Raw genomic sequence first — 25,298 nt, forward strand, 5'->3', positions numbered from 1 at the left:
CAGCAAAGACAAACGTTATTGCTTCCATTAACTTATCACGTGACGTAAGGTCTCTGAGAGTACGGTCAATCGCTTCAACATGAGCTCGATGAATCATGGTACATTTATCCCATAAAATCTTTTATCTTGAAAAATTTTACGAAGAGGAACATTTTTACGCATAGAGCAAACTGACTCTTGTCCACATGGTACATTTAACGGCAATTTAAAGGGTGAATGAGCAAGCGAGGAGCATCGCAGCGATGCTTGACGATGCTACACCAAGAACCAAGCTACCTGTCCATCGAACATATGCGAGAAGTAGATTAATCTAAAAGGTTTTCCCAGTGCCCAGGAGCATCTAAAAAAAATACTTTTTCTGTCAGTGTCCATATTGGGAAAATCATATCGATATTTGTGAAATCATGTTCTTGGTGCTAATTAGAAATTACGAGGCTCGACTGATAAATTTAGCTCACTAGCGTGCTACATAGAGACAAAAGTTACTATCGAGTTGGGTGTGGCAGCACATGATAGCTAAAATCCCCCTCTTCAAATCTGCGATAATGCGTTGAAATCCGTTAACCGATTTGTTTTCAGTAGCAGTTAAAATGGAGTCGAGTACGGTCAATATGTCAACACGGTTAAAATAGCGCGCAGTGATCGAATTTTTAATAGCAGAAAATGTGAATCGCACGAATATGTTTCACAGTTTAAAAGCGATTTACAGTAGTGAAACTGTTGACAGGAGTACTGTGAATAGGTGGGCGTAGAAATTTAGCGAATGTGAAGCCGGTAAAGCGACAATTAAGGATGCACCTCGCAGCAGACGACCAGTTTCTGTGATTGACGAGAAACATCAAAAGGAGGTGGATGATTTGCTTCAAAGTGACCGGCAAATCACCCAACGCATCGCTATTCAGTTAGGCATATCTAAAAAACGAGTAGGCCATATTATTGAGCAATTGGGTTATCGTAAAATCTCTGCAAGATGGGTACCGTGCAAAATGACAAACGAACACAAGCAGCGTCGTGTCGAATGTTGCGAAGAATTTTTACAGCGGTATCGTGCCGAAGGAAACGACTTCCTTTTCAATGTTGTGACCCGGAATGAGAGTTGGGTACATCATTACGACCCGGAAGAAAAAAGGTAAAGCATGAAATACAGACATTACGAATCGCCAAAACCAAAAAAATTCAAAACTCAAGCCTCGGTGATGTTTGGCGTCCCAAAACATCTCGACGGTGTTTTGGGACGCCAAACACGTTTATGTGACTGAATATCTGAAAAATGAGACCACTTTGAACTCCGAACGGTACATTGAAGCGTTAAGACACCCCAGATGACGAGTATGTCGCGTTCGAAAGAACCACCATGCCCATAGTCTTACATGACAATGCGCGGCCTCAGACATCGCACGCCACTACAGAGGCTCTCCGCTAACTGATGCTTCAGCCTACTCCGCATCCGCCATACTCGCCGGATTTGGCTCTTGCGACTTCAACATCTTCCCTCATCTCAAGAGGAATCTCAAAGGTAATCATTACACCACCGACTATGAGGTGAAGGAAGCTGTGGCCAGTTGGATCCGAGAAAGACCGCCAGAATTTTTCAGTGACGGAATGCAAAAACTTGTCACAGGCTGGGAAAAGTGTATCAGTGTAAACCGGGATTATATTGAAAAATAAGTACTGCATTTTCTAGAAAGGGATTGTACTTTTATTCATTTTTTATTTCATTACAATATCTCTTTTCATTCCCACGCTACGCATATATGTACAAAATTCATCAGCCGAGCCTGGTAAATTACAATTCGTTCTAATTTAGAAAGGTTATAATATAATAGTATATAATATAATATAATATTTATGTATTCTTGAAGTTTATTGACATTACAAAAATTTCAGAACATTGTGTCATAGGAGTTTTCATTATCTTGTTCAACATGAATTAGCGATGGTAAACCGAAATCACATAAATACTTTTCATCAAAACTTATAAACTTGTCTTCAATTTCAATAAGACATCTATTGAAAAATATCTTGGGAGCCACCAGAATAAGAAGTGCAGCACCGTAACGGATTATTTATTATTTACACATTTAAATTAATAATGTTTTTTCTTAATATAGCCTATGACAATCCGGATTACGTAATGAAGCTACTGTCAAAATTTGGTAGCGATTTTTATTATTTGCTTAATGATATCGCCACATAAGCTTGAAGCTTGTGCGTGGAATATGGAAATGTAGCGTATGAAAAATCCCTGACTGGGATTCGAACCCAGGACCTCTGGATGAAAAGCCGAGACGCTATCATTCGCACCACGGAGGCCGACATTAGTTTAGCGGTTGCTAAAAGGTTTTGCTAACGTATAAACGTTTCCTCTTTATATAATAACATCTAGATGCTATTCAATAATTCGAAAAAAGTATCGCCTAATTAATATCAAATATTTATCGCCTATACGTAACCAATATACCATATTACCTAATAAATCTAATACAACTGTATTGAACTAACTGCTAACGTATATCAAAGAAACGAATTAAGATTGTCTGATATTAAACAATAATTAAGGTATCGGCAGCGTACGCTCTCGTGATTAAGTAGACTGAACTGTGAAAAAATAGTTGCGTGAAGCGTACCATAACGTGTCCGCCGCCAACACTCCATTTGAATTTCAATGCCAACACCCCTAGCAAATACCCCATTTGAATTTTTAAAATCGGAAAATTGATTGCGAATATATAACATTTCCGAATAACCGTGATCTGTTACATCCAGAGTGTACCTGATGTATGCAAAAGTTAGCCTTCAACCTTAGTAGGTTTGTTTATACTAACAAACACCCCGTTCAACACACCATTTGAATTTTCAAAATCGGACGATTGTTTACAGAGGTATTATAAGAGCACTCCATTGCACCTCCCAGAACAACGCCCCAGGGGTGCCCTGTTTGTTACCAGTTGACAGTGATGGTTGGTCTAGCTTCCCACGAGGTGCTCGCATACCTCACCACTCTAGCCTCACACGTAGTCCCCACGGGAAGCACATTATTTTTAAACAGAAATTTTTTTAATTTATTTAATATTATTTTATTTAATGTAAATTTAATTCTGTTATTTTTGTAATATTATTCATTCGATTTATTCAGTTCAAATCCAGCTCACACACTGATAGAGACTGACAGTTCATTAACTCAATTCATTAAAGTTTGTGCTTCAACCGGCAAATCTCTACTATGTCTGAGTGCATTTTTTAGAAATTTTTCGACATGAAATATATCTTAAAACCTTCTCAGTTATGCCAAGAAACGGGTAAAAAGTAGTTTATTGTTTATCTTCAAGAAACAAAAACCCTCTTTTTCTTTATATAATAGTATAGATAGTACGTAATCGCAATGTTAACATTTAACCCGTCAGATAAATAGAAAGACCCAGTAGCAAGGAAATGATGTCCAGAAACTGCTTTAAATAGGGAATTAAAACATCCCCCGACATCTTTGCGTTCCGTTCCGTATATATGATTATTCCGTACATTCTCTACGGTTATTTACTCATGACATCTTCATAGTTCTGTCAAAATAAAAATTCTCTTTACAATATAAACAGCAATGTAAGACATTTATTAAAGATATTAGTAAAGAAAAAATTGGGGGTATGTTCCAGAACCCTTTAATGCAGTTATTGTATGTGCATATTATTTGTCTATTATTGTTTGTAAAATAATAAAATTTCTTAATGCAGTTGATGTTGATTTTCTTTTTTACTTCTCGATTAAAAAGGGGAAAAGTAAAACGATCTACAACAATAATATCATATTTACGTTTAACTATTTATTTTCCAGTAATTGTTTGTTTTAATCGAGAAGAAAAAGAATATTTTAATGATACTCTACAGTAACTTTTATTATTTCAAAATTTGAAATTTTATCTTTATCAATTCTTATACAGCTTCCATGTATATTCACTTGAAAAATTCTCATGCATTCTATTCGCGTTCTCACTCTATAAATTTTTCTTTTTTTCTGCGGTATCCTGACCCGATAAGGGAAGACTTCTTCCATGTGACGGTTTCGATCGCCACGCCACCCAATGGCGTCGGTAATGTCATTTTTCAGTCAAGCCTCAGTCAGGATGCCATTGATGCGAATGCCACAAGCGACGTTCCCATCGGTGTACTACTAACTAACATAAACTCCAAACAAAAGACATCTAGCACCTTGTTATATGATGACTGAATTAAATTCGATGTTATTACTCTTTAAAAAATAACATTAAACTGAAGAACATTTTTTTTTTAATTTCATTTTTTGGGATGCCTCAGTTTTTTTTCAACTCTCTTCGTACATTTTATTTTTTATTTCGCAAATATTAGGTCAAATAAATTACCTGGTTCTTGAACCAGGTATCATACTAAATATCGTAGGATTACTTAACTTCGGTTTCTCAATATAGAAGTCAAAATCGTGAAATCAGGCATTCTGACGTTATGTTAGTCTTCTGAATTTGCTCTTTACAAGCTACTGATATTTTTATCGGTACAAAAAAAAATTTCCTGTGAATTGCCCGAACTAATTGTCCGAATTTTTCGTATCGGTACATAAGATAGACATTCAAAAACCGATTTCAAAACGCTTTATTTTTCGGGTCGTATTCACAATACACTCTGTCACTTAGTATTAGAACGATATCACTTTTTTTAAGCACAACCTTGAAAAATATTAAATGTGATTATCCTGTAGAAGCTAATGCAAGAATAATCAGATAAAAGTATTTACAAAACAAAATTTTGAAAGTATCGAGAAATATTATTATTAAAATATATCTAGTCACGACTGTGTAAACATTAACAAATTTAAGAAATGACGGGCGCGACAGGAAACTTAAACAAAGGCATACATTTTTTTCTGATACAGAACTATTAGATTTATCTAATAGTCTTCTTTTTTTTGTCTTCAGTCATTTGACTGATTTGATACAGCTCTCCAAGATTCCCTGTCAAGTGCTAGTCGTTTCATTCCGGTATACCCCCTACATTCTACTTCCCTAACAACTTGTCTTACATATTCCAAACTGTGCCTGCCTGCACAATTTTTTTCCTTCTACCTGACCCTCTAATATTAAAACGACTATTCCAGGATGCCTTAATTATGTGGCCTACAAGTCTGTCTCTTCTTTTAACTATATTTTTTCCAAATGCTTCTTTCATCGATTTGCCGCAACACCTCTTCATTTGTCACTTTATCCACCCACCTGATTTTTAACATTCTCCTATAGCACCACATTTCAAAAGCTTCAAATCTTTTCTTCTCAGGTACTCCGATTGTACAAGTTTCACATCCATATAAAGCGAAGCTCCAAACAAATACTTTCAAAAATCTTTTCTTAACGTTTAAATTAATTTTTGATGTAAACAAATTATATTTCTGACTGAAAGCTCGTTTCGCCTGTGCTAATCGGCGTTTTACATTGTTCCTGCTTCGTCCATCTTTAGTAATTCTACTTTAAAAATAATAAAATTCTTCTACCTCCATAATCTTTTCTCTTCCTATTTTCTCATTCAGTGGTCCATCTTCTTTATTTCTCATACATTTCATTACTTTCGTTTTGTTCTTGTTTATTTTCGTGCGGTAGTTCTTGCGTAGGACTTCATTCATGACGTTCATTGTTTCTTCTAAATCCTTTTTACTCTCAACTAGAATTACTATATCATCAGCAAATCGGATCATCTTTATCATTTCACCTTGTTCTGTTACTCCGGATCTAAATTTTTCTTTAACATCATTAACTGCTAGTTCTATGTAGATTAAAAAGTAACAAAGTAACGGGAATAGGGAACATCCTTGTCGGACTCCCTTTCTTATTACGGCTTCTTTCTTATGTTCTTCAATTATTATGGTTGCTGTTTGGTTCCTGTAAATAGAGTAGTGATCGTATTCCATCAGCAATGGAGTATGTCTGCTACTACGTTACGTCATCACGGTGGTAGAAATAAGCATACATACAGGTCCACTACTTACCATGGACCTTGGTTCAGGCTTTACTCTTTACCAAATGTACTGATTTTCATGATTTTTTTTTTAATTTTAAAGAATGTCACGTTGTAATTTATTTGCAGATAATTAAATTATTTTTTTCTTAACGAACAATTACGTATCAGGCACAAACAATCTGATGATAGTTTAATTTTTGTTTGCCCTCATCAATGCTTAGCTTATCTTTTATGTTTATTCTACTCAGTTATATTTAAATGAATCGTTATATATAATTTGAAGTAATCTTCATATTTGAATACTTTTAGAAGAAAATTAATTAGAATTCCCACACTCCAGAAAGTCTTAACTCGTATTCAGCTTATGTAGTTTCTTTGAATTGCTTATCTTTTTTTTTTCATGAAGCATATTTTTCACCTTTCAATTTATTAATAACGGCTTTTAATATTCTTACGAACGACGTCTTTAAAGATTAATTCATATTTAAAAAATCTGATGTGGACACCCCATGACTTCCTTGGACCCTGTTAAATTACATATACACATTTTTAAAAGTACGTAAAATTTTATTTCAGTATTGTATTTGTTATTATTGAATTATTATTTATTGTAATTTTTTTTACAAACATAGGTTAATAATTATTAATAAATCAATATATTTAAATTAAAAAAAAGGAGATGAAGTCGAATTCGAACCGATGTGCCTTCCCCTTGTAAGATCCAAATATTTCATTAGTTAAAATTTAATTTGGCTATAATTATGGAACCAATGAAAATAAGTATCTGTTATGATATATCGTTGAAAAGCTCTCAATAAGCAGTTACTGCAGTTACTGTCGGAAGAATACTTTCAAACAATTGATCTAGGATACGATAATTTTCAGGAAATTATATCATTTAAATCGACTTTTTTAAATTATAAAAATAAACAGTATGTAAAAAATAAATAAATAACTAGGAATGAGCTGCAGCCTTTGGTAAGCAATTCAAATTAAAAAAAAGCTCTTATTACTGCAGTTAAGAAAAAGTCCGAAATCCAAATTTTGGGGGTTTTGGGCTTTTTTGGACATTTTTGGTCAAGTCGATTGCAATCAGAAGAGGAGGTACACAATTAGATGTTACAACAGCCCTAAATCCAAAATTTCAACATCCTACGGCTAATCATTTTTAAGTTATTAGTTTCTTGTACTTCCTTTACTTCGTACAAGGAAGTAAAAAACTTAATAAAATTTAAAAATAAAGAAACCTATTAAAAAAATACTTAAAAAGCTCGCGCTATAAAGTAAACAAATAATACTTATATTATTTAAATTACGATTTTTAGAAGTCGACACCAAATTAAGCTACCCAGAACTTTATTACCCCCTTTATTTGGTGCGAATCTAAAAATCGTAATTTTTATTTAAAAACCTATAATTACATTTTACTTTCCAATTTTATCATCAACTTTGTTTCATTTAAAGTTGAATTTATCATTTAGGATTAATTTATTAACTTTGTTAAGAGTTGAGTATACATGTAAAATATCGATTAAAATAGTTCTTCCCACTCATAATAGAAAAAGGTTTTTTGTCTCCAGAAGCATTCACTCTAAGTTAAAAAATATAATATGTTATTTAATTTTTTTTTCTGAAGAATTTTGTGCGTAACTTCAGACATTTTTTTTTGTAATTTTTCTTTAGAGTTTAAAAAAACTTGCTTCAAATTTTAACTCAAGGAAAGAAAAAATAATTAAATTTTTCACAAAGGTCGAGTCAAATAATCCATTCAACAATTTCACACGTTTTTTTAATTTGAATTGCTTACAAAAGGCTGCAGCTCATTCCTAGTTATTTATTTATTTTTTACATACTGTTTATTTTTATAATTTAAAAAAGTCGATTTAAATGATATAATTTCCTGAAAATTATCGTATCCTAAATCAATTGTTTGAAAGTATTCTTCCGACCGAATTCGATTTTTTTTAGGAATATTTAATGAGCCCAGCAAGGGTTGATGGTACTGAACGGGTGATGGTGTGTAATACATGAAGCAAGACATCAATTATTGGTATTGATTATACTACACTTATTAATTTATTAAGTAAAAATAATATGTTTAAATTTAAATTAAAATAATATTCACTATATGATTTTATAGAGTATTTTTTTTTTAATTTAAGAATAAAATACACCAGAAAATAATAAATAAAATATTTTATTTAATATAGTATAAATACATTTATGAATAGAAATAACTATAATTTACAAGATTACTACCAATATAAAAAAATTAATACAGTAAACAAAGGGAAGAAAAAATAAAATTCCCTTTAGATGGTAATCCTGTGTTACATCAAGGTAGGGACAAGGTCTGTGACGTCGAGCCATGTATAAAACCGCGCATAAGGTGGGCAGGTGTATTCCACTACCAACTTTCCAGGCTGAACGTATGTATTGTGAATCGTTACTTTTATTTAAAATTATTATAATTAATTACATTATAATTAATTTTAAAGAATATTTAAAATTAATTAGTTATTAAGATGGTGTATAATTTTAATTAGTTTTAATGCGCGTTTTATTTCAAAACATTGTTATTCTTTTTTTTTAATGAAACGATTTACTGCTCAATACAATAATCAAATATAATTTTTTTTTTTTAAAGTATTTAATTATATTTTTAAAGTATACATACCAATTTATAGATATTAATTATTTTTCTACTTATTTATTTTTTAATTATCCAGCTGTAATATAATTATCTAATATTTGTTGACTACTAGAGAAGTTGAAGATAGCTCAGCGCAAGTTAATTTTTTTTTTATTTTTATCAAACTATTTAGTGTTCAAACATCATTTGCGTAAGTTTGTTAAAATACAGAATAATTTTAAATTATATTAAGTAAATTTTATCACTAAAAAAACGGTAAATTAAAATTTGTAAACTTGATCAATTTTTTACATAAAATCATTGTTAAATTTTGATATTTAAAAAATCATATGATAAGTGAATGGATTGTACCAAATAACAATATGATATGATACTTAATACGCGTAAAATTTTATTTTAACCTATTTATGAGACGTTTACACTCATAAAAAATAATAATAATAAAAAATGTACTTCTCTAAACAAAAATTAACAAAATTAAAATAATTTTTTTCGTAAAAAATTATATTTTATCACTTTACCTATATTTTTGTTGATTTTCTTTTGGATTAAAAATCAGGTACGTAAATATTTAAGCTTATTGATAAATTTCTATTTTTCTTAAAATTAAATATACAGATAATTATTGTTTACGGTTAAAAAATAAAAATAAACAGGATGAAAAGATAAGATAAAAACATGATTTTATATTTCTTTGAAAATAAACGGGAAGAAAAAGTAAATTGTTGATATTACTACAATATTAAATGCAAGTTCTTATTATTAAAAATTACAATAATTACTTCTCTAGTTTAATATGACAAATTAATGAGATCAAGTAATATATATAGCATAAATAATAATGTGGAATAAGTTCTTTGGACGGCATCTCTTAATATTAAAATAAATATACGTAATTTTCTGGCGAGCCAAGAAAATAATTAAAATCAAATTAGTATTTTCGCTAATAAAGTTGTTCAATTAAAATATTTTGATAAATGGAGGTTAACTTTGTAGAATAACAAAGTTAGCTGAATTACAGTTCAATTTTCAAATTAGACAGAAATTGTGTGGGTGAAAGAAATTTACTCTTATCAGGAGGTCCTAATTTAATGCTACGTAAATAAGCTCTGAATTCGTGAATATAGCATATGTATACAAAAAAAAAAATGAATCTGCGAATATAGACAAATAACATTCAGATTGATTAGACAGTAGTAATTCACTTTATAATGTTCATAAATTTTATTAAAATTTACCGTATCTGTAACAGAAGACTTAAAATGTTATTTATATTAATACATTTTTCCTAATATAAGTAATCTGTCATAAATAATGATTTCAGTATTTATCACTATGATCGCGGGCAAGAAATTTTAGGCATGAAATTTTATGTATAAATCTTAATGATTTTTTATAAAAATCATAAATTTATTCGGAAATGTAAATTACGTAATTTATTGAGTATTGATAGACCAATTTTCCTTATTTGTTTCTCTAAACCGGTTTGACATACACCTAGCCTATAAAAATTTTCTATCAATTTATTATTAACACATGTTTTAAATAGTGTATTATATTGAACGAATTGTGCGCAAAGATAAAAAGCCGCGCACACGCTCACGCCAACAAAGTAGAGAAAGGAGCACAGCACTATTTCATATATACTCTCTCCAATACCGCTTACACCTTATGTAACAATTATAATGTTTCAAACAAATATAAGATCAGTTTAAACTGTACATGTTATTCTATAATACTTCTACTGTACAATCACTTCCAACCTCTTTCCACAAATTGTTCAATATTTATACAATAACATTTTTTTTTTTTAGTTTAAAACTTTACATTCATTTTCTTGTTCATGTGGTAAAAACAACAGAACTAAAAATAATAATAAATAAAAAATGTATATTGAAAAAAATAATAAATTTCCTCCTGAATATAAGTTTTAACTAGAATAATTTAAACCAACTTAACCAACTTTTTCATTTTATAGTAAATTTTTTTTTTACATTCATTTTATAGTAAATTTTACAAAAGAAAATGATATAAACAGATCTTCACCAGATATAAATGAATGAAGTTGGGTACCAGGTAAGAGTAATGTGTTATATATCTAAATTTAATAATAAATTTTATAGAATAATTTATATTTTAGATAATAAAAAGGTGCAGCATTAATAGCAAATAATGCTGATAATTTTATTTCTGAAGGTTTTTTATTAATTTTAATTGATCGATCTATAAATTTTAAGATTATGAATAACTTCAGTACTTTAATCACTATATTCCAATTGTTTTAAAATAATTTTATAAGATGAATTTTTAAAATACCATTTATAAATTCAAATAGTTCTTTTTTACTTTTTACTGACCTTTAGAAAAATAAATAAATGTACAGAAAGGATGATGCTAGTGAATTTATAGAAATAATAGAGAGAGGGCATGGATTTCCTGGTGTGAGCACTAGACCGGGATAATCAAGCAACTCAGGCGGTCTATGCTTGGTAATAACCTTGCTGCATGCAGGAAATTAATATTAATGCAGGAAGCAAAGGTTCACTGACATAAATGAGATCCAGAAACTTCAAAGGATAATATAATCATCTACACTATCTTCTTTTAATATTATAATAAAATTGGACATATCCAGAAATTAAAACTACAAGAAAGTAATTTATTTCTTTTAAATGATGAATTTTCCTTTTTATCTTATGGAGAAAAGACCAGTATTATAATCTGTTGGTTTTTATGAATATAAAAGTTATATGCCGAGTACATAAACATATAATTTTTTAAAAAATTTCATGAAACATTCTGCAATTTACAACATTTTTCCTATATTAAGAAAACAATTACTATCCGCATAAAATACCATACTATTTAAATTCTATTATAAAGTTTATTGAAAAATATCACTCATCTCTAAGATAATACTTTTAGATAATACCAATCAATATTTTCCATAAGACTCAAACATATTATGCTATGAGACAAAAAATTATGATGTAATTTTAATTCATAATTATCCTATTTATTTCATAATTTTCCAAGATTAAACTGCTACACACAGTAGATTTGAAAAACCAATGTGATTCGTGTAATAAATAGTGTGTAAAATTAATAAATAACTTAAAATGCTATATTGGATTAGTTACAAACTTATTATTTTGGTTAACATACTGATTTGTTCCATTTAATAAAATGATAAATAAAAATCTAGCATACTACAGTTTTAGCAGATTGACTTTCAAATTATAGTCAAAATAATGTTCAGAATAATTATTTTATAATATACTTCCCAAAATTATAATAAATTTTATTGAAAAGTACAAAGTTATATTTGAATACAAACAACTTTAAATCAATTAATTAAAATTTAATTCACTATTAAATTTTGATATTTTTGTGATTGAATTTTATATTATAGACTTTCACTCTTCCAAAGACCTATTTGTGATCTTGAGATTTTATACACAAAAAAATAATTTTAATAAAGAAAGTGAAAATGTTTAAAACGACTAGTATAAAAAAAAAAGAACTGCTGTTACATATAAATCAAATGAGGAGAGTAATTACAAATTATGAATTCAAGGTGATAAATTAGCTATTTCAACAATTTGAGCTATGTTCAGAAAACCTGAGTGGTGTTATATGGAGAATCATTTAAACTTCACAAACAAAGCCACAAATGATGAAAATGATTCTGATGCAGGATATATAAAATGAGAATCATTATGATTATGGTATAAACTATTATACTGCAAATATTGTACTTTTGAATGCTGTAAAACTTAATAATATACATTGTCATTATTATACACAACATTGATATGTTGTCATTGTATTGACAGTCTCCACTGAGAATCAACTATCAGAAAGGGGGTGGCATGGAACACAGTGGACCCCATAGGTACCGACAGAACATCTGCAGACAGGACTAACTCAGCCTGGTCTTCAACCTAACCTAATCTGGCCTAAACCTTTTTCCAAAATAATTAAAAATTTGTCCAATAGATGAAAAAAAAGTGGAATATAATTTTGTATATAATATACAAAAAATATAAAATAAATAGAATATATAATTTCAGAAATTTTTCTGGTATTATTTATACAATCGTATTATTTTTTTGTTTCAGGCTAATAACCAAACAAATAAAATGTGTGACGACGATGTTGCAGCACTTGTAGTAGACAATGGGTCTGGAATGTGTAAAGCCGGCTTTGCTGGTGATGATGCCCCAAGAGCAGTTTTTCCTTCAATTGTGGGAAGACCAAGATATCAGGTCAGTAAACATTTTTATTTCATAGCAACACCAGTTTTTAAAGAATGATTTCTTATTTCAATTAAGTTTTTGAAATTTTATTTATTTTTTTTTATTTATTTATTTAATAGATGTCATTTACATATTTAGTCCTTATTCTCAGAATAATCTATACAATAGATAACTCCCATGTTCTCAAATCTTTCTGAAATTGAACTGATTTCTTAAATTGAATTAATATTCCTTCCACTCATGCAAGCAATTGTAAATAATTTTTATATTTTGACTGAAATAATAGTCTGATAGTGAATTTATCTGCTTCTTTTTCATCTATGATTGTAATTATTAATTCCAAAATTTTCCATTAATTCCAAATTGCTAAAACTGTAACAAGAATAATTTTATGTATTATACATAACATAGAAAAATCTTTAATAATTACTTTAATAATCACTTCTCACAAGAAGTGATTAATCTCTTTCTTACTTTGTTCTGTCCTGATTTTTCTTATGGCTAGGATCCATGTAAAGCATAAGGTATCATTCAACAGTTTCCTTGAAAATAATGATGGTTTTATACAGACTGGGTCAACTCTGGTAAACAGAGAAGATTGGGCTTATAAGCCTGAGTATCATCTATAGATTGGGTTTTGCATATCAGTATGTTCAGTTAAGAGAAAAATCACAAAAGGAACCCACTTCTCATATTTTTAATGAACTTGACATGGGTTTTGTTACTGAGAATACCTATGCCACTAATAGAAGTGACAGAATCTCATTTTAGTTGTCTACAACTATTTGGTTAAAGTACCTAGCATAAATAACTTTTAATAAAATGTATTAAATACATACTGTATTATTTTATTGTACGTATTAATACATACATATTGTATTTTCATTTAACATTTAGGCCCAATTTTGCAACCAAGATTCTAAACTGGTGTTCCATATAATCAGTATATTAACTAAAGGCAAAAATAAAAGAGAAATTTTACCCCCTCTCAAGTTTATTTTCTTATAATAAATAAAATTTAACCACTTTGTTCTAATATTATTGATTACAAATTCTTTGTCATTAATCATAGTATACAAGTGCTGATAATATTGAATTGATCATTGATACTTCACAAAATAATCAGGTAGAAATTGGGTACTCATATTTTAATATGTTTACTATAAAAATTTTCCAGATAAGTGGTCAGAGTCTGAACAACAGAGTATTGTAATAAAATACCTTTCTGAATAAGTTGACATTAGTCAAATAAACTTTGGCCAACTACTGCCAGAAAAGTTTTATTAACGTATCCTGTCTTTTGTCTAAGAGAAGCCATGAAATAGTCAAAGCCAGTATTGAAATGAATCAGTATTGAATGAATAAATAAATAAATATTCTTACTAATATTGTTAATCTAATTTTTGTATCGCCTGTCTTTACAGGGTATAATGGTTGGTATGGGCCAAAAGGACAGTTATGTTGGAGATGAAGCACAATCAAAAAGAGGTATCCTAACAGTCAAATATCCAATTGAACATGGTATAGTAACAAACTGGGATGATATGGAAAAAATTTGGCATCACACATTTTATAATGAATTAAGAGTGGCACCTGAGGAACACCCAGTCCTTTTAACAGAAGCTCCTCTTAACCCAAAAGCAAACAGAGAAAAAATGACACAGGTGAGCTAATTTTTTTATTAATCATTGTGTTTGTGTGTTATTAATCATTATTGGAGTAAAATTACATTCCAGACAGTTTCTGAAAAAAACATCTACCCTCTCATAGCAATAAAATCTGAAGGGGAAGGGGGTTTGAGTATTGAGTAAAAGAACACAATATTTCAAAAGTAAACAAACAAGAAAATCTTGTCTAACAGGTTATTGATGTGAAAAGCCAGAAATTTATTTATTGATCAAATTTAAAAAAACCACTGTCTGAAAGCAAGTTCTTTTGAAAACAAAAATAGTAGATAGTCCTAATTTAAATCATATTAGAAGTCTGCCTGTGATCTAGAACTGACCAAAATGTCTGCCTAAACTTTTTAGGTGTTTATTTTCGGTCAAATATTTATTAAAAAGATTACATTAGTCAACACAAAATTTTTGTATCTATTATGTTTTATATATATTTTAAATATATAATAACATTTCATATATTACAAATACGCTATTGAAATTGTGTCACCATGTAAAGGTTTTATGTAAATCATAAATTTGTAAAACACTTTTATACTCATTTTGATAAACTACTTGTTACAATTAAGAATAGTTTCTGTATTTCTGCTTTTAAACAATACAATTTATGCCTAAATCTATATTTCTGAATTGATAAAAACAGCTTACAAAAATTTTATTTTGCATGTAATGTTATTTGCATATTGTGTTCAGTAACTCAATGGTTGAAATGATGAGCCATTTGCTGTACCAATGGTTTGGCGTGAACCTAAGGAGGAGCACTTCAAATAGACTGCAGCTTTTGTATAACAAATATATTTGATTTTCATTCAAAATAGAAAGTTCATAAAATATGCAGATGTATCCTCAACTGTAAAGCTTGTACCACATGGAGAGGAGGTACCTGTATACCACCATCTAATCCAACATTGCTAGAAGAACAATCTGAAAATGAAGCAGATGATGTAGAGGATGTTTTAGAATATCTACCTGTATCTGATGATAAATCTCCTCATTTAATTCAACAGCATGAACTTAATGATTTAGTTGGCGATTTAAAGTTATTAAAGCAGTAAGCTGAACTTCTGGGTTCTAGACTGCAACTGTGGAATTTTATATCAGAAAAAAAACAAAAGTTACTACATTTAGAACAGGAAATAAAACTCAACTTATTTTAACAATGAAAAGCCCATTGTGTGTTTGTATGAAGATGATAGCCTGATGAACTTTGAATTCAGCATATTCCTGAAGAATGGTGTCTTTTATTGACTCTTTCTAAAGTTAGCATGAAAGCAGCTTCCATTCCATTAGTTTATGGAGTCGATATGAAATGTATGGCATCAATATGAGAATCAATAAAATACAAAGTGTATTTTATTAGTGTATTAGTGCAAGTTTGCAGTAATCTGAAAGTTATTGCATTACTTCTTGGTTTACAAGATTGGTTTATGAAATAGTGTTGTTTTCTTTATCTTTGGGATATTTGTGATACAAAAAGTCATTACCAAATAAAGAACTGACTATTGCTGCAGAACCTTGTGACTGGTGAAAAAAATATAAAGCATTTATCATTAATTGAAAGTGGTGGCAGTCATACTGCTGCCACGTCTTATAAAACTTGGACTTAGGATAAATTTTGTAAAGGCACTAGACAAAGATGGACCAGGATTTAATAATCAAAAATAAGTTTTCCTAAACTGAGTAATTGTAAGCTGAAGAGGTCTGCAAACAAAAACTGCTTAAGGACTCAATTTTTGATGATAAACGTAGTAAATATGAACTAGCAGCATGGAGGTCCTTCAAAGACATCATTGGTTATTTTTAAGCAACAGAAAAGATGAAACTGTTTTTTTGTTTAGAAGTAGTTAGGAAACTACAAATGTTTAAGGATATAGGATTTCATTAAAAATCCATTTCCTACACTCACCTAGACTTCTTTCCCTGAAAATTTGGGTTCATGCAGCAATGAGCAAGGAAAGCGTTTCCATCAGGATATTCTGACCATGCAGCATCAGTACCAAAGAAGATGGTATCCTAAGATGATGGGCGACTATTGTTGATTTTCGTTAGAGAAACTGATCAAATGTCAACGTATTTTTAAAATTAAAGGTAAGACAATTCCAATGATTTAAACTTTTAAAACTGTTATTAAAGACATTTCCAATGAATTTGACTTTCAGAAACTGTTATATTAAAATTATATTAATTTATTTCTTTATTTCAATTTGTGGTTGAATAAAAGTTGAATTAAACTTTTAAATAAAAGTTGATTTAACCAAATTTTAAATGAGTACACATAATTTCTCTGTAATATTGATTTCACAGTAACTATTTATTGATAAATAAATCTTATGTATGTAAAAAACATGACATATTACACAAATTCTGGTAACTCTGGGACAACTATTAGATGTTGCTTCAGAAGATGAAATGAATGATTTGTAGAATGAGTGAAAATGCCATGCATCTCTGGGATTTGAACCCAGGACCTCCTGAGGAAAGGCCAAGGCATTACCACTTGCGTCATGGATACCGGCAATGTAACTTAGTCATGGAAAAGTACACTCTAGTCCTGGAGCTAGAAGATGCTTGGAATTTTATTGATAACCACACTTAATTCATCATTCATAATGTTTTTCAAGGAAATAATCCACCCAAAAATTCATACTTTTTCATTCCTTCTTTAAGGTATTGTTGTACAACAGTGTACTGCAGCTGAAATTGGCAATTTTTAGGTAATAGTGTTACCATATTTTTAACTAAAGGGTTATTACCCTACTAATGGATGCAATTAGAGTAAATAAGAAAAGTTTGTTAGTAAATAATAAAAACTGCTCAAGTTTTTCATAGCTTTCACAAATAATATGCTCAACATCAGCTTAAATACAATAAGAACATGAAATCTAGAATTGCCAGAAAGCAAATAACTAATTAAACAATTACTAAAAGTTTGAATAAATGCAATAAGCTTTTACAATGTTACTGTCTGCAACATTGTAGTTGAAAACAATAGGATTAATTTAAAGCAGTTCAATTAATTAATTATATCAATCTAATAAAATTAATTAAATTATTTAATTCAAATAAAATTTTTACAATATGCTTATTGTTGTAAAAATCACCCCAGCATATATATTAGGAGGTGTATCTGAATAATTTTATTTTAATTATATTATTTGTCACAATCAATTCAGAGGAGAATACCACAAAAATAATGCTATAAAAGCATATTTTTTCTAATTTCACTTACATTTTTTTACGATTAAAAGATCTATTGCAAAAGTTATGAAAAGTTTTTTTACAGATGTTAGTAAATTAATAATAGTAAACACAGCTTCCTTAGCACAGTTTTAAAGGTACAGCAATTAAAATCTTGTATTAAAAGGCTTAAGTTTATTTTATATTTAGTTCTTGACAGTTAAAATTTTAAGAAATTTAACAATTGCACCCAGAAAGTTTCTAATATTCAGATTTTATTTACTCTTCGTTTGTATAATGCTTCTTGATGTGCAATCTACTAATAACATCAAAGAAATTGTGACTAGAAAAACAATGAAATAGTTAAGTAATAATATTTTGTGATGAGATGCAATTTAATAGACCGATATTTTAATCTCATTAGAGAAAAATTTGTCATTAAAAATCTAGTAGGATATATTTATTTCTGATTTCTTTTGAATGTTGTTACTTTTTAATTATTTAAATTGTTTTTATTGTCTTCAGATTACTAAATTACATAAATTCATTACAGATAATGTTTGAAACTTTCAACACCCCGGCTATGTATGTTGCTATCCAAGCTGTTCTTTCATTATATGCTTCTGGAAGAACTACAGGAATAGTTTTAGATTCAGGAGATGGTGTTTCACATACAGTTCCTATTTATGAAGGTACTATTTATAATTCCTAAATTATGCCTGATTTTTTTATAAATTACGTATTTAGTTATAATGGTATTCCAATAATTAAAAGATTAACTTTATGACATATAATATATATTCCAGTCTTTATAGTTTTATGGTAGAGATTTTACTTATCCAACTCTTTTGGTACTCTATTCTTTAGATTCTTATTGTAATTATTGACCAAATTGTGTGAAAAGTCTGTTTAAAGCCACTGCACTAGAGGTGGTAGTTTTCTCCACCATCTCATGCTCAATGTTTGGTAAAGAGTCTTGTCCTTTGATTAAGTCAAGTGTCATTGTGTGTTCATAAGTATAATTTTTAAATATTTTATTAACTACACAAAAAATGTATTAAAAAAATTAAAATAGTGTATAAATAATCTAATGAGTTCTAATTTTCTATTTTATGCACATAAAGGAGTAAATGGAAAATGTTTTTATTTTATAAACTCCTGAATGGAACCTATTTGCAACAATGAACAGGCTCACAATACAATCATTCATCAGTCTACACCCCAAACATTGACTTTGAGAGAGTCATACTTATGTTCGATAATTTCATGAGTCAAGAGTTTTGTCGATAAACTGACCCCACTATTCTGGAATGTTACCTCATCTGAAGACATGACATTTTTCAGGTAGTCCTTGCTTTCATCAATGTTGTTAAACATTAAAGCTGCAAACTCAAACCTTTCCACTTTGTCATTGGGTTTGATTTCATAAAAAAGTTGCATTTTATATGAATGCAGTCTAAGCCTCTTACACACCGCTTTAGTACATTGTAAATTTAGGTATTCCTAAATATAAACTGCACCTTGCAAATAACGTTTTTGGGGTGCACATACAACATGCTCAGATCCATTCCTCATTTTTTTCAGATATGGATGGCCTGCCAGTGACTTCCCCTTTGACACTACCCGTTTCCTTAAACTGATTAAACCACTGGAGTATTGTTTTATTTGTAGGCATGGTGTTGTTGTATTCACATGTGATTAAAACTCTTTTGATTAACCAAAGCATGCACTGAGCTTATTGCTGCAGTGTCACATGACTGAATGAGATTGCAGTGAATGTCACTCAGTGGAGTTAATCACGATGAAACATTAATACGAAAACCAAATGCTTTTAAATGATTTCATTATTTTAGTATGATTTTTTGGAACTAAGGAGTTCTTATAAATATTCTGTATATATAAACACTTAATAATAATGGTACTTAATTTGAAATTAATTTAAAAATCTAAATTCAGTAATTATTATTTAAAGAAGAATAATATAAAGATAAATTTATCTACACAATATATAAACAAAAATAATTCAACTTTTTAAATTATGCACATACCTAAAATAAGATTCCTTTTTATAATACTCGTACATAAACTGTTAAATAATATTATAAGCTTTAATTAGAATATGAACACAGCAATGAATCAAAACAGAGATGATTGATGAACGAACTATGAATATCAAAAGAGATAATTTCCTTTTTATTATATCCTTGTGAATACACATATAATAAATACTTAGTTTCCAGCTAAGTAAAATTTTGAGTACAATTTCCTGTATTAGATGTTAAACTCATTATTTAAATTTGAATTTAAATTTTGAAAGATTGTTTCTGGGACTGTAGAAATAAATTTATTAGCAGATAAAATGAGATGGACAACTGTTTAAGAAAATTACAGCATATAAAAAATTCTATACAAAAATTATTTCAGGACTTTTCATAGTAAATGAGTGGTTAAGAAATTATGCTAATCCTCCTTAGCTATTAAACATTTATTAAAAGATTTAACTGCTCAAACAACTTAACTACACACAAGAACTTATGATAAAATTACTTAACTAAGTAATAAAATTTGTAGTAAGGAAAAAAATTTTATAATCCCACAAAGAGAAAAAAAAAATCAAAGACAAAATTTAAGTAATTACCACATTTTGTCCTTAACTTGGAACAGTGTGTTAACATATCTCTGGAAAATGTATATATTACAGTAGAATGGATAGTCTTAATACCATTAATTGTAAATATAACAAATGCTAATAGCATTTTTTTCCCTTTTAATAAGGTTATGCCTTACCTCATGCAATTCTGAGATTGGATTTGGCTGGACGCGATTTGACTGACTACCTTATGAAAATATTGACTGAACGTGGTTACAGCTTCACAACCACTGCGGAAAGAGAAATTGTAAGAGATATCAAAGAAAAACTTTGTTATGTTGCTTTAGACTTTGAGCAGGAAATGGCCACAGCTGCATCATCTAGCTCCCTTGAAAAGTCTTATGAATTGCCAGATGGCCAGGTAAGAAATTTAATAGAGATTACATCATTACACTACTTTTTTTATTGTAAAAAAAAAAATATTTTTTCACATTAAAAACAAAATAATTTTGCAACATTGGTATAGAATTATCAAAGTAATATGGTTCAATTTCACTTGAATTTCACTTTGTATTTTACTAACTGGATGTTTGACAAACTTTTATCATTATTTGCTTAAAAATCCTAGCTGCAAGACAAACTTTCACTCCCTCTGTAATTTGTATGGATATAACATCCAAAACCCTACACCTTTCTGATTGTATGTATAATGTATTTTATCAACTACATAAAGCCTAACCAAAAATTTTAGACCAAGAGTTGATTAAAAGTTTTTATGAAGAACACAAATTACACAATTACATTTTTATGTCATTACTATTTTGAGTAAGTATATTAAGTAGTTAATTAGCAATGGTTAAATCCTTTTGAGTGATCAGTTGTCATGTAATGACCAAATGTCATTAAACAGAAAGTTATGTTTATAAGGATTTATCAGCATTCTCTTATATTAAAATACACGATATCACATAGTGTAACTATTTTAATGTAACCTTACATTAATACACATAGAAGTGCTGTTTAGACAATAGAGAAGATAATTTCTTGATATTTTTCTTTTTCTGCTTATAATAGTTTTTATAAACTATCTGAAATGAAATTTATAAACTTTGAAATGAAATTTTGGCAAAATTTTAATTTTTATTTCTCTGTTGTAAAAATGTAATTATATATAAATTTGAAAATATTCATAATTTTACAATTTTAATTGGCTAGTAATTTTGAAAATAAATGATATTTTAGAGAATGTTTTGTTTAAATTCTAAAAAGAAAATAGTACAGAGACTACACAATGTTCCCCTAAAAGATTTAATAAAAAAAAATGTTAAGGAATTTGAAATCCACCAAAGTTAATATATTTGGACAGAACTTTAAATTATTAAAAGGTCGTGAAAGTGATCTGATCAAATTAGTTCATACAAAACAAATTGATTTTAGTAAAATAGTATTTTAGTAAAATCATTTCTTGTATTAACAAGTACAAGAAATGATTAAATGTATAAGTAATACTGATAACTGTTGAGAAGGTAATACTATAAAAGCCATATAAGTATGGTTGAAAATTTTAGTCTTATATTAAAATTTGGTCTTATTCATCATCAAAATTGAGTTTTTGCTTACTTATAATAATATGTTATATTACATTACAGGTTATCACAATTGGCAATGAGAGATTCCGTTGCCCAGAAGCTATGTTCCAACCATCCTTTTTGGGTATGGAATCTTGTGGTATACATGAAACCACATACAACTCAATCATGAAGTGTGATGTAGACATTCGTAAAGATTTGTATGCTAACTCTGTGCTGTCTGGAGGTACAACTATGTATCCAGGTATTGCAGACAGAATGCAAAAAGAAATTACAGCACTTGCACCATCTACAATGAAAATCAAAATTATTGCTCCACCAGAAAGAAAATATTCTGTATGGATTGGAGGATCTATTTTAGCTTCACTTTCTACATTCCAGCAAATGTGGATATCAAAACAAGAATATGATGAATCTGGTCCATCAATTGTTCACAGAAAGTGTTTCTAAGTATCTTCAACCGTTCACTCTTACCTATCTTGCTGACACCTTGCTCAACTTTACTTGAACTATTTCACGGAATTTTTACTATAAATAAATAATAATGTTAAAAGTTTGCATTGTTAAGTTCTGTACATTGTTTAAAACTAAAAGAAGTGTTAACAATATATATTTTAGTCTAAGATTTCTATATTCGTAAAGAATTATCCATCATTTCATGTTGTTAATGTTCAGTTTCTGTATTTATTTATTTTCATCTTGCCATTTCCATTGTTAAAGCTGCATTACAAGCATTTTTTTTTTTGTATTTTTGCACATATATTTGTATTGTTGTTCCACTAAATTATATTTATTGTTATTTATTTATGTAATGTTAATATATTATTTACCATACTGTGTAATATAAAATTTATTTAATTAAGAAACCTCTCCTATTTATTGTTAAGTATATAAAAATAAATGTTTTCTGTTCTAGCAATTTTTATTTTTTATCATTCACCATTTGTAAAAGCTAACTAAAATTTGCAACAATTTTCATGCGACATTTCCAGTGAAAACGATTTTTTTTTTAATTTCACTTCAAGGACAATTAATGATTTTTATACTGATGTTCTCTCATTCTTTCCAAAATAAAAATAAAAATCCCTGATTGTTTAGGTAAAAGCAGGTACACCAGCATAAAAATCTGGGTACAAAAAATCTTTAGGATAGCCAAAATTTGCTGTGATTAATATAATCACATTGCATCTATTCATGTACATTATTGCAGAAGAGAAATTTTTTTTTTTTTTTGTCTTCAGTCATTTGACTGGTTTGATGCAGCTCTCCAAGATTCCCTATCTAGTGCTAGTCGTTTCATTTCAGTATACCCTCTACATCCTACATCCCCAACAATTTGTTTTACATACTCCAAACGTGGCCTGCCTACACAATTTTTCCCTTCTACCTGTCCTTCCAATATTAAAGCGACTATTCCAGGATGCCTTAGTATGTGGCCTATAAGTCTGTCTCTTCTTTTAACTATATTTTTCCAAATGCTACTTTCTTCATCTATTTGCCGCAATACCTCTTCATTTCTTCATTTCTTCACTTTATCCACCCATCTGATTTTTAACATTCTCCTATAGCACCACATTTCAAAAGCTTCTAATCTTTTCTTCTCAGATACTCCGATTGTCCAAGTTTCACTTCCATATAAAGCGACACTCCAAAGATACACTTTCAAAAATCTTTTCCTGACATTTAAATTCATTTTTGATGTAAACAAATTATATTTCTTACTGAAGGACGTTTAGCTTGTGCTATTCGGCATTTTATATCGCTCCTGCTTCGTCCATCTTTAGTAATTTTACTTCCCAAATAACAAAATTCTTCTACCTCCATAATCTTTTCTCCTCCTATTTTCACATTCAGTGGTCCATCTTTGTTATTTCTACTACATTTCATTACTTTTGTTTTGTTCTTGTTTATTTTCATGCGATAGTTTTTGCGTAGGACTTCATCTATGCCGTTCATTGTTTCTTCTAAATCCTTTTTACTCTTTGCTAGAATCACTATATCATCAGCAAATCGTAGCATCTTTATCTTTTCACCTTGTAGTGTTACTCCGAATCTAAATTGTTCTTTAACATCATTAACCGCTAGTTCCATGTAAAGATTAAAAAGTAACGGTGATAGGGAACATCCTTGTCGGACTCCCTTTCTTATTACGGCTTCTTTCTTATGTTCTTCAATTGTTATTGTTGCTGTTTGGTTCCTGTACATGTTAGCAATTGTTCTTCTATCTCTGTATTTGAACCCTAATTTTTTTAAAATGCTGAACATTTTATTCCAGTCTACGTTATCGAAAGCCTTTTCTAGGTCTATAAACACCAAGTATGTTGGTTTGTTTTTCTTTAATCTTCCTTCTACTATTAATCTGAGGCCTAAAATTGCTTCCCTTGTCCCTATACTTTTCCTGAAACCAAATTGGTCTTCTCCTAACACTTCTTCCACTCTCCTCTCAATTCTTCTGTATAAAATTCTAGTTAAGATTTTTGATGCATGACTAGTTAAACTAATTGTTCTGTATTCTTCACATTTATCTGCCTCTGCTTTCTTTGGTATCATAACTATAACACTTTACGGAAATTCCCCTTTTTCATAAATATTACACACCAGTTTGTATAATCAATCGCTTCCTCACCTACACTGCGCAGTAATTCTACAGGTATTCCGTCTATTCCAGGAGCCTTTCTGCCATTTAAATCTTTTAATGCTCTCTTAAATTCAGATCTCAGTATTGTTTCTCCCATTTCATCCTCCTCAACTTCCTCTTCTTCCTCTATAACACCATTTTATAATTCATTTCCTCCATATAACTCTTCAATATATTCCACCCATCTATCGACTTTACCTTTCGTATTATATATTGGTGTACCATCTTTGTTTAACACATTATTAGATTTTAATTTATGTACCCCAAAATTTTCCTTAACTTTCCTGTATGCTCCGTCTATTTTACCAATGTTCATTTCTCTTTCCACTTCTGAACACTTTTCTTTAATCCACTCTTCTTTCGCCAGTTTGCACTTCCTGTTTATAGCATTTCTTAATTGCCGATAGTTCCTTTTACTTTCTTCATCACTAGCATTCTTATATTTTCTACGTTCATCCATCAGCTGCAATATATCGTCTGAAACCCAAGGTTTTCTACCAGTTCTCTTTATTCCGCCTAAGTTTGCTTCTGCTGATTTAAAAATTTCTTTTTTAACATTCTCCCATTCTTCTTCTACATTTTCTACCTTATCTTTTTTACTCAGACCTCTTGCGATGTCCTCCTCAAAAATCTTCTTTACCTCCTCTTCCTCAAGCTTCTCTAAATTCCACCGATTCATCTGACACCTTTTCTTCAGGTTTTTAAACCCCAATCTACATTTCATTATCACCAAATTAT

At 29.4% G+C, this 25,298-nt stretch overlaps 1 protein-coding gene across 2 annotated transcripts; it reads left to right on the plus strand.

Annotated features, from left to right (window-relative positions):
* Nucleotides 1-8,389: 8,389 nt before the first annotated feature.
* On the plus strand, nucleotides 8,390-22,803 carry LOC142319525 (actin, clone 403-like). Of its 2 annotated transcripts, none has more exons than XM_075356903.1 (6): nucleotides 8,390-8,404; nucleotides 12,750-12,896; nucleotides 14,312-14,551; nucleotides 18,297-18,435; nucleotides 20,519-20,754; nucleotides 21,983-22,802. In XM_075356903.1, exons 2-6 carry the CDS (start codon nucleotides 12,771-12,773, stop codon nucleotides 22,370-22,372), a joined length of 1,131 nt encoding a protein of 376 aa, XP_075213018.1. In that variant the 5' UTR covers nucleotides 8,390-8,404; nucleotides 12,750-12,770; the 3' UTR covers nucleotides 22,373-22,802. The 2 variants fall into 2 exon arrangements, with proteins under 2 accessions (XP_075213018.1, XP_075213016.1); XM_075356901.1 differs by lacking the exon at nucleotides 8,390-8,404 and adding an exon at nucleotides 10,669-10,704 and having other exon boundaries at nucleotides 21,983-22,803.
* The last annotated feature ends 2,495 nt before the right edge of the window (nucleotides 22,804-25,298 follow it).

The sequence above is a fragment of the Lycorma delicatula genome, chromosome 2, assembly GCF_047948215.1.
Source record: "Lycorma delicatula isolate Av1 chromosome 2, ASM4794821v1, whole genome shotgun sequence".
Taxonomy (NCBI): Eukaryota; Metazoa; Arthropoda; class Insecta; order Hemiptera; family Fulgoridae; genus Lycorma; species Lycorma delicatula.

Bases quoted from the DNA above. Each gene is read 5' to 3' on its own strand.
- LOC142319525 (XM_075356901.1), top strand. From the start codon at position 10,684: ATGAATGAAGTTGGGTACCAG. The intron at 12,897-14,311 runs GTCAGTAAACAT...CTGTCTTTACAG, and splicing joins TGGGAAGACCAAGATATCAG to GGTATAATGGTTGGTATGGG. The intron at 18,436-20,518 runs GTACTATTTATA...CCTTTTAATAAG, and splicing joins TACAGTTCCTATTTATGAAG to GTTATGCCTTACCTCATGCA.